At 34.3% G+C, this 18,080-nt stretch overlaps 1 protein-coding gene across 2 annotated transcripts; it reads left to right on the top strand.

Moving 5' to 3' along the window:
* The first annotated feature begins 3,760 nt into the window (after positions 1–3,760).
* Rnb (BTB/POZ domain-containing protein Rnb) lies at positions 3,761–14,266 on the top strand. Of its 2 annotated transcripts, none has more exons than XM_090166584.1 (7): positions 3,761–3,939; positions 6,363–6,641; positions 8,682–8,712; positions 9,029–9,215; positions 9,494–9,656; positions 9,931–11,483; positions 13,417–14,266. In XM_090166584.1, the coding sequence occupies exons 1-7, from the start codon at positions 3,925–3,927 to the stop codon at positions 14,195–14,197; spliced, it is 3,009 nt and encodes a 1,002-aa protein (XP_090022710.1). In that variant the 5' UTR covers positions 3,761–3,924; the 3' UTR covers positions 14,198–14,266. The 2 variants fall into 2 exon arrangements, with proteins under 2 accessions (XP_090022710.1, XP_090022711.1); XM_090166585.1 differs by lacking the exon at positions 3,761–3,939 and adding an exon at positions 4,530–4,847.
* Positions 14,267–18,080: the final 3,814 nt, after the last annotated feature.

Below are 18,080 nucleotides of genomic sequence, written 5' to 3' on the forward strand. Positions count from 1 at the left end.
GACAACAAAGTTGTGTAAAAATGTTGGCTTGTGTGAATAGGTGTTTAGAATGTTTGTAATATCCTGTTTCGGTAAGTGTCTGACGTACATAAGTGAAGGTTATTCTTGGTGGTGAAGAAATAAGGCCGATAACTTACATATAAACTAGATCTTTATTGCTTCTACTTAATTATACTAGCTATTACATTTATAAAACCACAAATTATTTTGGGGCTAGGTAGGCTAGGTGTGGAGTGCTTAACCCTAGGATTTATGGCAGTTACATATTTGTAAATTTTATATTCAATTTACCAGCTGTATGGGTTAGATAGCAGACTCTTTCTGTCTCTTTCCGAAAAGCCAAGTTAAAAATGATTGTCCGACATTTTCCCCCAATACCAAATCCCCCATTTTCATTAGAATAGATGAGACAAAATCCCCGTACAAATTTATAGTTTGGTTTTGGCAGAGTAGGATTCTTATTTATAATAAAATTGTAATTTTTACTTCTTAACAAAGATGAGATTTTTTGTAAATTTTTTAATCTCACTTTTACAATAAAACAGATTTAAAACCCCTTTTACGATAAAAACAGATTTAAAATAGGCGTTTTAAGTCATATTAGCTTTCTTTCCTGACACGAAAATTGCTTAGTAAATTCTGTTTTTGTTTTATCTATTTCCCACTCCTCTTCATTGACAGATATTTAGAACATTATAATAGTAACACTGATTTGTCTAATTTTATATTCATCATAATTTTCATTGGCTGCCATACGTTTTAGGATTCCCATTAAGCTTCACAATTGGTAGCGTCGTGGTAAAAGGGAAATTTAAATAAAATTTTAGCTTTTAAGTAATTGTAACAGATGCTACAATTTACATGGTTTGCCAACGATGAAACGGTGGTTAAATACTCCTAGCTATGGTGAATAAAGGTGTTATTTTTAGGCTTGGGAAGGGTTATAATTACTTATTATTATTTGAGGGTCAAGTGGTAGGGTCTAACCTAACCTACCCCAGACCTGGAATAAATTGGGTAAATGTGGATAAATTTGGTTAATGGGAATAAATTTGGCAAAAGTGAAGAACAGCCCCCCCCCCCCTTTTTTTATTAGTTTTTTTTTAGATGAAAGCCCAGTGTGTAAGGAGTACGATGGTATTTTTGTTATTTACCGCAAATGAGAATTAGTGAAGTGAACGCGTTTTGAAAATCGCCAATTTCAATTCATTTTCGTAACTTGTTTAATGGAAGTTCTATACTTTTTCCCCCGAGATAGAGCAGGACACGTGAAATCAAAATGTACGTTTGGTGTGTACTAAGTAGTAATACTGAAAATGAAATTTGTAGTGGTAGTAGGATACATGACGTAGAAATAAGTGTGTAGACTATACTTAATATTCCAAATAAGGGATTTGGGTGTTATCTGAATATGTAAATGATATGTACCTTAAAGTACTTCGTTTTCCACGTTTTCATAAGGGTCTTATGCTACTTTTGCTATAACATAAGTGTATAACAATGTTATATATTATGCTATAATTATGACATTGTCTATTGTTTATTTTTTGTAGAAACGTCCTTTGTATATTTACCACCTCGTCAGGCTAAAAGCTCAATTTTTAATAATAATAATCAGCTAGGCTAATACCCAAGGCACCTCCTTAGGCCCAAGTCGCATTTACTTAAATTTACTCGCATTTACCCAAATTTATTCGCATGTATCATAAGTTTATAACTATGATGTACCCAAATTTATTCGCATGTACCATAGGTTTATAATTATGATGTACCCAAATTTATTCGCCATTTCCAAAATGTATCTATATTTAGTTTATTTACCCACGTTTCCCTATATTTACCAAAATTTATTCGCAATAACCCAATTTATTCACATTGGCCCAATTTATTAGCAATTACCCTATTTTATTCGCATTTACCCAATTCTATCCACATTTAGCCAAGTTTAAAGGGCAACGCAAGCTCTGTGGCAAAAAAGAAGAAGCACCGTGCTTTTTAACCCCCTACATCCCCACTCGGTACTGGCGAGACCACGTTGAGTTTACCGTAAATTTCGCACTTTGCATACATAGTCACACAAATGCCAGCTCACTTGCGTTGCCCTTTAATTGTATTTTCCTAATTTATTTGCAAATTAATGTATACATTAATTAGTCTATGTTGTCACTTCCTATCCTTCTAAAACCATAGAATCCTTGGAACGACCAAGGCTTAGGAGCTTAAATAAACTACAATATACTGTCAAGTGCTGTTAATGCAATTAATAAAGTGTTCGGAGAAGTAGGTTTATTGAAAAAATAGTTGAAATTCAGGTTGAGCTTTTCTGGGGCATTTACAAAGTCTTTGCAGATTCTTTTGACCCTAGGCCTAACTCTTCTAGGCTTGTTATGGGTTTTAAAAACGCTGGTGGAATATCCCACATCGACGACTTGTTCCATTGAATTGGGAATAATACTGCTAGAATTACAATTACGATTTCAGTTGCCATGGTTACGCGGGACCTTTTCTGATAAGACTGTACGAAATTAATATTTATAATTAGGTGGTAGCGCCATCTATATTTTGTAAAGTTATATGGCTAAAAAAAATAATTATGAGCTAACTCACCGTAACTCGAGTTAAAAAGAATCGTGTTGACAGAATAAAATTATTTTTAAACAACTTCAAAGGTTTGTTTGTTACGAGTAATCATACATTTCAATTTCGCATCAGATTCGCGAAAAAATAAATTGCAATAAAGTTGCCCCCACTAGAGACAGATGCCACCACGGTAGAACGATAAAGTTGATAAAGTTTAATTATTGAACGAAATTGGTCCCGCGCCAGCCAGATTTATTCCCAACTCAATGACTTGTTCCATTTTCGGAAAGTGATCTCTTAACCCACGGCCAACTATGATCTCTTGCACTCTCTCGCGCTACAGCGGCCGTTGACGTTTCTGTGTTAACCTATGAGCAAAAGATGTGTATGACGTGAGCGCCCCTAGCGGATTATTATTTTTAGAATAGTTTTTACATTGAAGCCAATATAGAAACCGAGCGTGACGCTGAACTCCTACACGTTATAATACAGTTTATAGGGGTAAAATCCTTGCTCGCGGAATTTCTACGAATGTGTTGGCCACTGTAGCGCGAACAGTGCGTGATCAAAGTTGGCCGTGCTGAACCGAACCGTATTGGTCATTTTCCCCTACTTTTTCTAAACTACTCATTATTTAACTTCATCCGCACAAACCAAAGATAATTTAAACTCGTACCCTAGATTCGAAATCACTCTCTCACGCGTTGCCGATAGCGTTTACCCACTTCCCGCTGGAACTCAGAAAAAATTCGCTCCATGGTTTGCGCCTTACCGCAACCGAAGGAGGCTGATTTTTCTGAGGTCACGTGCCGGAAAAGGGTAAACGCTTCGTAACAAAACCGTCAATGGGAAAACTCTCAGTATTCGAATCTAGGGTACGAGTTTAAATTATCTTTGCACAAACCGAGCGAGTTTATAAATTTCAATAAAGCTACATTGGGCTGACTAAAATTCCGACGCCAAAAATTCCTTCTCAATTTAGAGGTTTTCCATTGGCTTAAATAAATATGTTAGTAGCCAATCTAACGTAGTCCACCTTTTTACTGGTTTGTGGTGAAACAAACCGTTAGTGAAGATTTTTGAATGGAATAAAGGTACAGTGGCATACTTATGAGTAATTATGTTACAAATGATATAAGGTGTTGCACCGCCTAGTTAGGTCTATCCGTATTTCGTTTCTTCGGGTATCCCACGTTATTGAATTTTCTCGTTTTTCAAAAATATAAAATCGTCTGCTTCAAAAATTCAAAATGGCTTCTTGACAGCAATATTGTATATCGAATTAAAATTAAATATAGAATTATATTCATGCCAAGTTTTTTTTATATATAACTAATTGTAAACATGGACTTGAAAGAAGTAAGTCTGATATGTTTGGTTTGGATTAGTCACACATCTGTGTATTTTTAATACTTTTATGTCTACGTTATTTTTCTGAGACAATGTTTAGCTGTGTTGGCCACTAGATGGCAACAGAATTATTTATGGTCGTTAATTTTAAATTCAGTTTTTGAAAATAAATTAATTTACAATGTTCTAAGCCAGAGATGTTTTAAATTGAAATTTTTGTTGAGAGAGGTGCTAAATCTTTTATAGAGTAATGGCATTGCTACGTCACACTACGTCACCCATGATTTTTCCTATTCATAAAAAACTTCGCGCCCACAATAGAGTAGTATCACCTCGTAGTTTTGGCCATGGCCGCCATTTTAGGCGCGTTTTTTTATATATAGGAAAAAGCATGGGTGACGTTGCGTGACGTAGCACTGACACTAATCTATGGCGGCCATGGCTAAAGCTACGGAGTGCTACTACTCTATTTAAATAAAATGTCGATGATATTTTTTCATTGAGAAAAATGCACCCAAATTCAAACTCAGTTCTTTAGTTCTTTAGTTCGATTGAAGCCTGACAAAGTAGTAGAAGTAATGCTAATCGAACATGTCCAAGTACGTAGTAAGGGCCTTACGGAACTGAGCACAGCTGGGAATGTCCTTTAGGTACTCCGGAAGCAAATTCCACTCCTGTACAGAGGAGGAGGGAAATGAATTTTTGTGGATGGCAAGTCTGAAACCCGAAAGGATCATAGAGGTGACCCGTTTGCCTCTTGAAGGGCGACGCCAGTAGGATAAGACCGCCGAAGCTATTTACGATAATAGCCATTGAACTACTCCATGCGAATCCAACACTATTCACAAAATGCAGGGCACGCCGCTCCCAGTTGATGGGGACAAGACTGGCGAACAGTACTCTAGGATCAGGAGGACGTAGGTTTTAACTACTAACGACTTTGTTGCTAGGGAGCATGGAACAAGTTTCCGCGTAGGAAACCCAGGGACCTAGCGGCCTAAGCCATGACACGGTTGGTGTGGGTGGACCACTCCCAGTTGTCTGTTAGGGTCACTCTTGAGATATTTTTGAGTGGGGATTGTTGCTACCACTTGTTGAATTCATTGAATAAACGCTGTTTAGTGAGTTAAAACATTTAATAAAATAAGTTAAGAACAATCATTATTATATACAACGGGAGCTACACGCCTGATCAACACGAAGACACAATGCCGAAAGGGAGAATACCCCCCCCCGACTTAGCGAACTGAGCGGAGGATCTATGCAGGTCTTCTAGGCATAATTACAGTGTAGGACATAATCCTCATATCACAGTCCATTTCCAATACATACTTTGCGGTAGCAGCCACTGTGCTCACTACACTTGCCAATGGTGTCGAGGTTGAAGAGCAACGCAGTCCTGTGGCAAGAAGATCGTTCTGGAGAGTGCTACGTTGTCAGCGAAGATGTAAAGTTTGGGGAAGACGTTGTCTCCCATGTTGTGTATGTAGATTATGAATAGGAGAAGCCCCAGGACTGATCCTTGCGGAACTCTTATGTTCTCGAGGTATACTGATAGCCAGTTCATTGTCAGACACCCGACAGTGTAGGAGTGAACAGTTTGTGATGGTGATATACCAAATTGTCATAATTTTCTTAGGTTTAGCCTTAGCTGTTCCCGTGGAAGAGGTGTAAGATTTTCTTATGACTAGTTAGATTAGCTAATTTTGAAATGCCTATAGGTATTCTGGAAAAGATTGGTGGTCACATGATTTCGTTACTTTTTGTCGTATGGTGAACATATTTGAGCGCGCGCTTTTTTTTTTCATTTTTAATGCGAGCAAAATCGCGCTAGTTACAATCTACTAATATATCCAGAAAGCGCAACCAAAAATTAACTCTTTTAAAGACTTTTATACTTGTATTTTTAGTAATTATCTTTCAGAATCACCTATTCAGAAAAATCTAATTAGGGGAAAAGTTAACATGTAGAATGTTAAGGAAAGTCAGGCAGTCGTCACAATGTTATTTCCCCACTCTAAAACAATTCACTTCTTAAAACTTTGATTAAGTTACAGTATTTCATTGCAGTTTTTCAATTGCTAGTTTTGAATTAAATGAAAAAGAAAAATAGGATGCCTTAAAATGAAACATTTTCCATTCTTTAATTTGAAAGATAAGCTAAGAAAGCTAAATGTCCAATGGATAGTGTAATAGTAAAAACCATTTTTTAACTTTACTTTAAGTGTAGGAGAATGGAACTTTAGCTGCTAAGAGTATCAAAGTGGGTTGACTATTTAAGTCACTCGAAATGTTGTAGGTTGTCAAAAGTATTACTCCTGTAAGAAATCAAGGATCTGACCAAATTTAATCACGAGATACCTCCTACAGCCCGAAACTACATAACTCACTTTTCCTTCAATAATAAAAAATGCTACATTTTTTTTAATTAGGGTACTCAAGTTAAGAAAATGAGTGGAAATCTAGAGCAGAAATCAACTCAGTCTTCCTTTAAATACCTCCTTCATTGTCTGCAAAGTGATTCAGCTACCTCAGTACATAGCGCACTAGTGAAAATTAGAAGTAAAACGTCAGGAATAAGTGGAATTGCTGAATTTTACAAATCTGGTGGACTTAAAATCATTTTGCCTCTGCTAGAGAAACCAAAGTTATTAGACCTGACTGTTAGTATCCTCGCCAACTGCTGCCTCAACACGGAAGCGAGAAACTGGGTAGGGTTTATTTTATTAATCAAGAATGTACATATTTTGACACAAGTTACTTTAAAAAAACATAGGACTTTTAATACAGATATAACAAGAATGTATTGGTTTCTACTTAGGCAGAATGAATATATTGGATGATGTTTAGTTTTGTTTTTTATAACGCAGTTCCCAGGTTTTGATTCCTGCCCGAGGTGCAATGATTTTTCTTATTTCTTATTGTTTTAATTCCTGCGCTATAAAGAACAAATTAAATCCTATGACTGCAGGCTATGAAGGACCAGTTTCAAAAATCAATTTGACTTCGGCATGATCAAAAAGTGTTAAATTTAACCCGTCTAAAAAGTAAGCGAACCATAAACCGATTGAGTCCTTCAGAAATTTTATGTCCGAGGACCGTTTACATGTGACCTCTGTAGTCCAATGGATGTGGCCATTGGGATGGTTAGTTTTAATGTATCAATTATTTAACCAAAATGCACTGTTGCATATTATTGAGCGTTTTGCACAAAATATTCAGTTATGGTACGAAACCTAGCATATGTGATTTCTCCGTTTGTACTAAAAGAAACAAATTTAGTTATCAGAATTTTAAAATAATTGGTGGAATAACTTTGCTAATGAGATGAAATCAAATTTATCACTAAATTTTAAAATCTAAATGTATCTAGTATAGAGGATTGAGACACCGACCAAATGAATTTATATTTTTAATTTAACTATAGAGTGCCAGTAGCTTGAAACCCTGCGACGTCACCAATGTTAAACGTCTTTTGAGAAAAAATGCGAGTTTTCATGACAACCATTACGGAAGCTACGGCTGTGACGTCACTAACTTTTAAAAACGCATCCACAGCTAGCACTCTATAGGAGTCTTCTAAAACAGATTATTATAAATGGGAATATCCCAATGAAGTTTTAATATTATTATTATCATCATCAAAGGGCAGGAATCAAACTCGAGTTTGATTCCTGCCCGAGGTGCAAAGATTTTTCTCATTCACTAGGGTATGGGAGCATTATTAAATAAAAAATGAATTTTAGCATTGCTCCAAATCTTTCTCATCTTCAAAAAAATAAATCAGCCATAAATCTCATTGGATCTCTGAAACTGACGACTTGGCGTCTTTCCGCCACACTTGTTCTGGGGGAAAATTTTCAAACATAATACCTGTTACATAATACGTAGTAACTATGTTGAGAAGATCCCTAAGTGTAAATAAATACATTATTGGTAAAAAATTTAAATCATAAGGCCTATTCACAAGGCCCACATTTTTACCCAACTCTATTTTTCTAAATACATTATCTACAATTTTGTGCTTTAAAAAAAATATCTACACTACTTTGGCAAAAACTGGCTAAATCTTGTGCATACACTAATGTAAAATATAAAGAAACTGACCACTGATGCACAGTATAAAACCCTTTATTAACAACATAATGCTGCTTACGTTTGGACTTGATCTCTCAAGTCGTTGTCAGGCAATAAAATTGCGTTTACCACAATGATTCCGTAGATTGCGACAACAGAAAAAAACATTTATTATGATTAAAAACTGTACAAAAATACGATATTGATCTAAATTCATTTCACTGAATACAATAGAGAGCAAAAAACACGAATGATGGAGATGAACGGGGAGGAAGGGTGATAACAAATTTTTTATAGTTAAATGTACAGTGGTGTAATGGGTGATGGATTTGTTTATTAATGTCTTTTAGTTTTAAGATTTCAACCGATTCTCATGTATTCAGTTTAAACCAATTTTTTGTACTCTTTTCAAGTTCTACTTCTTTAAAATCTATATTATGCCGTGGTTTATGACTTTGTGGCCTGACGATACCTTGGAGGATTAAATCAAAACGTACATAGTATTATGGTGTTAATAGCGGGTTTCAAACTGTGCATCAGTGGTCTGTTTCTTTATATTTTACGAATCTACACTACTTTAACAAAAAAATCATCAAAATTGAGCTTACAGTTTTGTAAAAAAATCTAAAATGACAAAATATTTGTAGTGACATCTGTATTTGGTTTTATTGCAGGTAATTGATAACAATGGAATAACACCAATACGTAAGTATTTAAAATTAATATAATAATAGAATAAGTTAAACTAAGTAAAAAACCACTTATTGTACAATAAAAATTGTACATTTATTTTTATTGTATAATAAGTGGTTTTTTACTTAGATCAACTTATTTTTATGTACAAGTGTCACCTCATTAACTTTTAGATTTTTCATATAGTAGTGGATGATTTTAGATATTTAACGCTAGGGGGTGTCGTTGGGTTTATTGGGTATTGGTATTTCAGGCATATTTTAAAGAGCTTTTAATTGGAATGGTTATATTACCATTTATAAATATTAACAACCATTTTTTACTGTAGTGCATGCTTTCAAGTGTTTAGCTTCTGAGAGTGTACAGAACAGATGTTGTCGAGCCCTTGCAAATCTTGCTTTGTCACCAAAAGGAGCATTCATGTTGCATAAAGAGAATATTTTATCAACTATTGTCAATTTTCTCACGAATACAACAAATTCACTTTGTCAATTAACAGCCATAAGAGCCATTCGGTAAATATTACAGTTTTGAAATATTAGAGTAAAGCTTTGACAAAAAAAAGTCCAGTGTTGGCAGTATAAAGAGAAACCAGTTAATTATAATGTCGTAGTAGGCCAGACTTTGATGATGATTTTATGGAAACACCTATTCTATTGTATCCATGTTCTTAATCATGAGATATTATTGGACATGTGTTATTAATTTGCATGTATATTAAAAATTAAAATTAACCAATATAAGCTTTTCGGTCATTTTAACCATTTGTTTTTTTTTTTTTTTCATTTTTCAGACTGTTAGCGAGTGGATCTTTTTATAAAAGTATACTTATTGAAGAAGATGGAATAGTTCCAATTGTAGATTTGCTGAAATCCGCGAGTAAAGATGTTGTGTCATGCGCTCTTAAAACTCTAGCTAATCTCACTGAAAACTGTAATCAAGAAATTGCTCAAGAAGTAAGAGATCATATGGCTTATCTGAAATTTCATACCAAATCAACCTGTGTTAATTTATACTTTCCCATAACTGTCCACTAGGTCCTTCCATAATAAAACTTAAGAGCCAGACTTGCGAATAGTGATGTTTTTAATGGGGGTCTATTTGTTAAACATTTTTAAAAAGTTTTATAGAGATTTGATTTCTACTAATTAGTTAATTATACATAATTAAGTGTACCTTTTAATGTTTGAAATTACATTGAGGATTGGTAACCTCCTTTTTGTTTTACAGATTCAGAAAAGTCAAGGTTTAGGAAATTTATTATCTCTGTGCTCAAGTGAAGATGGAGAGAGCAGAGGAAATTCATTATTGACATTAGTCAATCTCTCAACTCAGTCAGTCATCAGACCAATGTTAGGAAATGCCGGAGCAATACCACTGCTAATCAGTCTTATTGACAATAGAGTATCTGGGAAACCAGATATAATCAGCTTTATTATAGCCCTGTGTTTCTACTGTCGAGAGTCAGTTAATCGTGTTAAAATAAGAGATGCAGATGGTTTAAAAACTCTTTTAAATCTTCTTCGTTTGGAAGACTATTCGATTGCTCATAACAGAATAATTCATTCATTACTCGCATTTCGTTACGATGAGGCTAGTTTGGATGTTCTGATGGAGCTTGGCTTGGAGCTAGTACTTGTATCTCACTTAAATAATTACACTATGAAAAATAAAAAAAACCATTTGGAAGTAACACAAACTGAGCATGATAAATTACTTGAAAAAGTTATTGCGGCTGAGAAGAAAAGAACTTTTGTTAAAGCAAATCCAAATGAAATATCTCGAGAACAAGCGAGTGAAATAATAAGTGTCATGAAAGCTGACAAACTTTCAAAGGTGTTCTGCATACATAGCCCTAGTTACCAAATTGTTCAAAATGAGTTGATAGAAAAACCTAATGTAACCGATGGGGATAGCAAATACATTGAAGCCCAAAGTCCTTTAAGTGTTAGCAGCTTTTGTGTGTCTCCAGATAGGTCATCATTAGATTGGAGTCTCCCAAGTTCACCACTGAGTAATAGGCCTAATTGGTCTCCTTGTTCCTCTCCCTCACCATCTACTTCATCTAACCAAGGCTTTGATATGTCATCCAGAGCATCTTCACCAGCATCTATTCAATATTCACCTATTCTCCATAATGACAACTACAGCGATGTAGAAACTATAAGTATAGCTGAATCGGATAAAAACGATGTATCACTTGATTTGGCACCTAAACAAATACCAAAAAGAAGGCAAAGGAAGAGGACAAACAGTGACAGTTCTAGTCCTAAAAGGAATAAGCTGATGAGACATTCATTTTCTAGTACCAGCTCCAGTTTATCTGCTGATGTCAAAACATATAACTTGGGTATAGCTGAAGAAGAAACAATAGGAGGTCAAATAATGTTACTTTTATCTCATCTATCACAAGTTGATAAACACAGCGTATCCATCGCTACTAAACAGTGCATTGAAGCGGTACTTAACTATCTTTCGTGTTTACCTTTTATTTCATCACGCGCCCAAAGGCTGTTGATTCGTCTTTTTGGAAATTACAAATGTTTTGAAGTTTTGGTACTTTTTAATGTTATTGATCTAGTAAATGAGAAAATCGCTGTGATCCACTTTGCGAATGAATGTCAATACTGTGCAAAATTAGGTCGCATTAAACTAAAACTTACATCAGTTCTCACAAACGTATCTGAATCAGGATATGGTATTGGAATTTTATCACACATAATTTTAACTGGAACTTTTCAAGAGATTGCCCGATGTGTATTAGCTATTCCTCACATGATAAGGTACGTAAATTGTAAAAAGAAACTATGTAGAAATAGTGGGATCCGAATTATGTTTAAAGGGGTTCCATCACTATTGAGGACATAATAAATTAGGAGAAAAATGGATTACAGATAGAAGTCCTCAGAAATCTTTTTGAGTGTTAATAGAGTTTCTTAAAGCAAGTGGTGGTTCCTGTCTAGTTGTATTTGCTCGCACTATATGTCGTTTGCGTAAAAATAAAAACAAGTTGTGTGAGCATGCAAATCTAGCCTAAAACGTGTGGCAAATTGGGGGCTTTTCGGAATCGTGATTATTAATCACGTGGTTTCGGGAAGCCTTTCGCTTTAAGTCCCTGAAAGTCCTGCCACCTAGAAGTTCTTTTAGAAGCATTTTTGTAAATTATTTTTACTTTTTTTGATAGAGCCGCCACTTGCTTTAAAATAAATTTAACAAAAAATATATAAGTATAAAATGTTTCTCTTACGTCACAAGACAGAGCTTTATTAATATAATCGTAGCACTAGAAATTCCTTGTGACTTTATCATGGGCTCGTAGACTTGAAGTAAGAGACAGTGACTTAAAACAAGTTAATACATAAAAAGTTAAAAGGAACCACCTATGGACTGCATTGTACAGGATGAAAAATTGGTGAATTAGTAGATAAGTCCATAATGAAAAGGGATAATAAAGCTAAACCCTAAACAAATTTGAAGAAATTTAAAAACTTACTAATAGCTCGTACCGATAGGTCTTCGAGCGGATGAAAACGCGAAACTCGGACCAAATAAATCTTCGAGTGAATAATTAAATAAAATAAAATAGCCAGAAAATCCAACGGTAGACCGGTTTCGTCCTATTTGGGACTCGTCAGTACCGTGCGGGAAATCTGGCTTGCGACTATAACACCGAATAGAGAAACTAAGCCTAAATATTAAAAATTTCAAAACGAGTTGCATAGCAACGGAAAGCCGAAAAGGGGGAGAGTGGTGGAGATTATTATATACGTAATGTTAAGTTAAAAGGAACCACCTATGGACTGCATTGTACAGGATGAAAAATTGGTGAATTAGTAGATAAGTCCATAATGAAAAGGGATAATAAAGCTAAACCCTAAACAAATTTGAAGAAATTTAAAAACTTACTAATAGCTCGTACCGATAGGTCTTCGAGCGGATGAAAACGCGAAACTCGGACCAAATAGATCTTCGAGTGAATAATTAAATTAAATAAAATAAAATAAAATAGCCAGAAAATCCAACGGTAGACCGGTTTCGTCCTATTTGGGACTCGTCAGTACCGTGCGGGAAATCTGGCTTGCGACTATAACACCGAATAGAGAAACTAAGCCTAAATATTAAAAATTTCAAAACGAGTTGCATAGCAACGGAAAGCCGAAAAGGGGGAGAGTGGTGGAGATTATTATATACGTAATGTTAAGTTAAAAGGAACCACCTATGGACTGCATTGTACAGGATGAAAAATTGGTGAATTAGTAGATAAGTCCATAATGAAAAGGGATAATAAAGCTAAACCCTAAACAAATTTGAAGAAATTTAAAAACTTACTAATAGCTCGTACCGATAGGTCTTCGAGCGGATGAAAACGCGAAACTCGGACCAAATAGATCTTCGAGTGAATAATTAAATTAAATAAAATAAAATAAAATAAAATAGCCAGAAAATCCAACGGTAGACCGGTTTCGTCCTATTTGGGACTCGTCAGTACCGTGCGGGAAATCTGGCTTTCCGTTGCTATGCAACTCGTTTTGAAATTTTTAATATTTAGGCTTAGTTTCTCTATTCGGTGTTATAGTCGCAATGTAAAAAAAAAATGATTCCATATGCACCAGAAATGTAAATAATCTCTTATTAATAAGAATCTACTTACTAGAAAAAATGCTGTTGTTGTTATGTACAAAACTGATTTACAAATAACTTTATCATTTACTTTAGGGGCCATTACCAGCTACGGAAGTTACTGTGTGACTGTGGTGGGCTTTCACGTCTACTTCAGCTTCTAGATAGTGAATACAAAGAAGCAGCAATACAAAGTTTAAGTACTCTATGTCAGAATTGCTTTTCGCAAGCATTTAAAAGTTATATTTCATCTAGTTCTAATGAATCAAAAGCAATATGTGTATATAAAAATTTAAGTTCTGACATAAAATTTATGTTAGATGATTGTTCAATTGTTAATGGAAATCGCTCTAAGTTGTGTGAAAATTCTAACTATTTCAATGCAATGCTGAAAGGTTCATTTATAGAATCAAAAGAAAGCAAAATTAAATTGGAAGACACTTCAGCTAATGCGCTTCTGGTAGTGTTCCATCATTTGTATGGCTGCAATATTAGAAACTGTTCTCCATTCAAAGAAAATGATGCAATTTCCAATATTGAACTACTTACATTGTGTGATAAATTTTTAATTGATAATTTGTCAAAAATAGTAGAAACTGAACTGATTTTGAATTTAACTCCTAAATCAGTAAAAACCGTATATGCACATTCCATTAAGTATAACCGAGAAGAATTAAGTACCGCTGTCCTCAGGTATGTAATGGTGGGTGAAATGTCTAACTCTGAGAGAAAAATGTGTTTTCTAGATTTAAATTCTAGCCCTTCGATTCACAAGGTTTTTATTGGTGATATTAAAGACACTATACTCAAACAATTTCCTGACAGTAAGTCAGCCAAAAGTCTTGAGTTAGAGGATGAAATTATACTACCTGAATAAAAATATTGTGTTCCTTTACATTATTCCATAATATAATTATTTTATGTAACTTACATGTATATAAATATATTCTACACTGATTTCGAAACTCACTTCTTTCATGTATTTATGTATGTAATCTCACCATTTCAGATTTGATCTTTTAAAAAGTGCTTGCTGTTTCATGTTGGGTTTCTTGACCTTTCTTCCCAGTTTGTCTTAGAGCTATACTTGTTGGTAAATTAGTGGCAACATTTATAACGTTATTAGGTTTGTGTGGTTATTTATTTGGTATAAAATCAATCTCTTTAAGGTTTGAACTATGAGACCAATTTTAACATTCACAGCGAATGTTTGAAATTCTTTCTTTATGCAATTTCGAAATCAACTTCTAAAAGCAGAATGTTAATTTCAATCAGCCCTTTCTCCAATTGTTTTTCTGCTTTTCGTTTTCCAGGTTTTACACTGTGAAAGGTTAATGGAATATATACCCCTGTAGCACACGAGAGTCGGATTCAGGTCGGTTTTGGGTCGAAAGGTCGGTTTGAGGTTAATGACCAAATGCCGACCCAAAAAGTCATAATCTTTTTTGATTAAAAAAAATATGTACGTTTTTCAGACTTTTTTTAGGCAGGTTGGCGACCGAAATATATAGTACAATTTCCGACCTTAAAAAGACCTTACATTTTTTCGGATAATTCAGACTTTGGGCATATTATGTGTTTCATGAACCCAAAATAGTACAAATAATACTGTGCTCACTTGAATACTTAGAAGAATAAATATATATTTTTTGTGCTAGCTCTCAAATGTTTTGAAATTCGCGCTGTGTAATATCGTAGCTCCATCTGCGGTAGCACGGCCAACTTTGATCACGCGCTGTTCAAGTTGGCCGTGGCGGTAGTATTAATTCTAGCTAAAAAAAGAAACCGACAAAAGTTCGTGAACTTGGCGCGTTCGAGGACGGTTGTTGAGATGGTTTGTTTTTGTCCAGTTTTATAGCTTTTAGTTAGTCTCAATTATTGGATATCGAAAATTCTAAAGTAAGTTTTCGATCATGTTTCTATAACATACAGTATTATGTATATTGAATTTCTTCCTTATACTACAGGCGTTGTTCTACATCTTAGGCCTTGGCCTTTTGCATACCAAATGAATATTGCTATAGGAATGTATATTTATAGGTTTTAAGCTTGCGATAGGTAAATTGCAGTACATAAAGTTGAATATATCAATAGGAAGAAAATAATGTCTAAAAGGGCTCCGTATTAAGATGAGCCTGATATAAGTGATAGGCAAAGAAGAAGAATATGATCGGAATTCGTGAAAAATGTTTTAGGACAGGTCTCAGAAAGCGAATTACCCCAAAATGTAGTTAGTAACGTTTAAACCTCCGAAAGCGATTGCCCACCAGGTCCTTCATTAGAAAAAGACAGAGAAGAAAGTGTTGTCAGTGTTTGTCATAGTGATGAGATCTGGTAAGATTTAAGTGAACCTGACTTAAGTCCTCCTAACCCTAGCTCTTCAGAAAGTAGTGACGAAGACATTTTACCAAGTATTTCTTCAGATATAAGAAATTGGGCTTTAACCCATAATGTCAACCATGATACGTTAAATGACCTTCTTCCATACTTATAAAAAATGGACATGAATTACCTGTTGATTCAAGAACCCTTCTGAAAACCCCAAGGGCTACAACTGTTTTGAATATAGCAGGCGGCGATTTATGGTATCTTGGATTTCAGGATGGTATATCCAAATTTATAGGAGATAACCCAAATTATTCTGATGAAATATCATTTGCCACTAATATTGATGGGTTACCAATATAAAAAAGTTCAGGGAAGCACTTTGGCCGATACTGGCTGCTGTTTATTCTTTTTCTCACAGTACAATTGGGAAACCGTTTATTGTCGCACTGTATTATGGTGAGAAAAACCTGGAAGCCTGGAAGATTTTTTACTTCCCTTCCATTACTGAACCGGAGGAACTCGAAAGAGATGGATTTACTTACAATGGTCAAACATATATTTGTGATTTACAAGGGCCATTTATATTAGACACCCCAGCAAAAGCCATGGCTAAGAAAACCAAAGGTCACACCGGTTATCATTCTTGCGATAAATGGGACATAAATGGTTTCCGGTACAAGTGGCGTACTGTGTTTTTTTTCTCGTCATTTAGGGACGAAATTGATGATTTACAATTGTAACTTTTTTGTAACCACAATAAATGAAACTTGTATCATGTAAAATCTAGGTTTCACATTTCCGACCTCTGAGAGGAAGTTCCATTGGAGACACTATAAGAAGGATTATGAGATATGCACTTGAGCACAAGCTTGTTCTCAAAATAAATTGGACACGGAAAAATGATTTAATAACATTTGCAAAACTTAAAATTTAAGATGTTATTTTAGGTGAATTATATATTATTATAAGTGATTAATTATAGAATGAACTAAAAATCCGTTTTTTACAATCTTGTGATACAGATTCTGTTCGTAAAAATTCAAGGTTTAGAAAAGTAACTACTTTTGAGATTGAAGAATTAATGAAAAATTGGTTGAAACACAAAACTGATCGATCTGGTGCGAGAACACGAAGAATGATGAGAATCGAATCAGCCAAGAAACTTTGCCAGAAAGGCTGTTACGGAAGATGACTTTGACTACGGTTACATGGAGCTCGGAGCGTCGACGTTTATTTTTCTCATGTAATCGCACGAACGTCGATGTTCGGAGAGATACGTCGGCTTAACGAAAACTACCTCGATCCGTCGATTTAACGCCTTACGTCGATGTTCGGCGCTGCATGTAACCTCTTAACGACGACGTTTCCTTGGCCAGTAGGGATTTTTCCTACCGCATATCCGACTGTTCCGAAATAATTTCGTTTTAATTTGAGTTTTTTTATATTATTTACTATTTATATTTATATACTAATTATATAAATATTATTTTATATACTTATTTTATTTCCTATTAATTTATAAATAATTTCAAATATTTCGAAACAATTTACTAACTACAAATTGCAATTTATAATTTATGAAACTTTTTAAATTATACTGAAAATATTATTATGAACATAATTTATAATTAATATATATAATAAATTAATCAACGTATGAAAGATGTCATTTTATATATTATTATATGAAATACTTGATATATTTATATTTAAAAATGTATGATTTTATAATTGAATAGCAATAGAAGCTTACCTAAAATTATATACTAATAAAACGCAAGTAAAGCATATTTTTAAGGAGCGCCAAAATACTCTGTTTTGGAGGGGAAAATCCGTAGTATTTTTTGAAACGACGATCATGTAACCGCTCCCCTTACTTCGATGTTCAGAGCCCCATGTTACCGTAGTCATAGTTTTACAGTGATATCTTTTATAAAAGAAAATTATAAATGTTATTGCATATTTAAATACAAGTTGTATTTAAAATATAATATTTAAATGCATTTATCATAAGTAAAGAAGCTATTTACTTCGGTAATACAAATGTGGCATGCCTTATTTTATTTACTTTTAAATAAAATTTATTGAAAAAGTTCTATGTATTGTGAAAGGTTTTTCTTTAACTGTGTACAAGATTAAAGGTAAAACAAGATGGCAAACGCTGTAATAGAAGAAATGCCAAAATATTTATTTTCACAGCTTTCGACTTGACGTATTTTTCTTTAATTCTTGAACACCATTCGTCTGGTTCTAACACCTATCTTAAGTAATTTTTGGGTCAAAAATAAGACTTATTACCAAGTCGGCCCAACTACGTTTCGGAGTCCATAAGACTAACATTTTATTGTGATGTGTAAACGTTTTGTCACTTTGACCTACCGCCACTAGGGGGCGTCATCATGCAAGTTATTTTGTTTATTTGTCTAATCAGT

The sequence above is a fragment of the Leiobunum rupestre genome, chromosome 2 (genome assembly GCF_980474605.1).
Source record: "Leiobunum rupestre chromosome 2, qqLeiRupe1.1.hap1, whole genome shotgun sequence".
NCBI classification, from domain to species: Eukaryota; Metazoa; Arthropoda; class Arachnida; order Opiliones; family Sclerosomatidae; genus Leiobunum; species Leiobunum rupestre.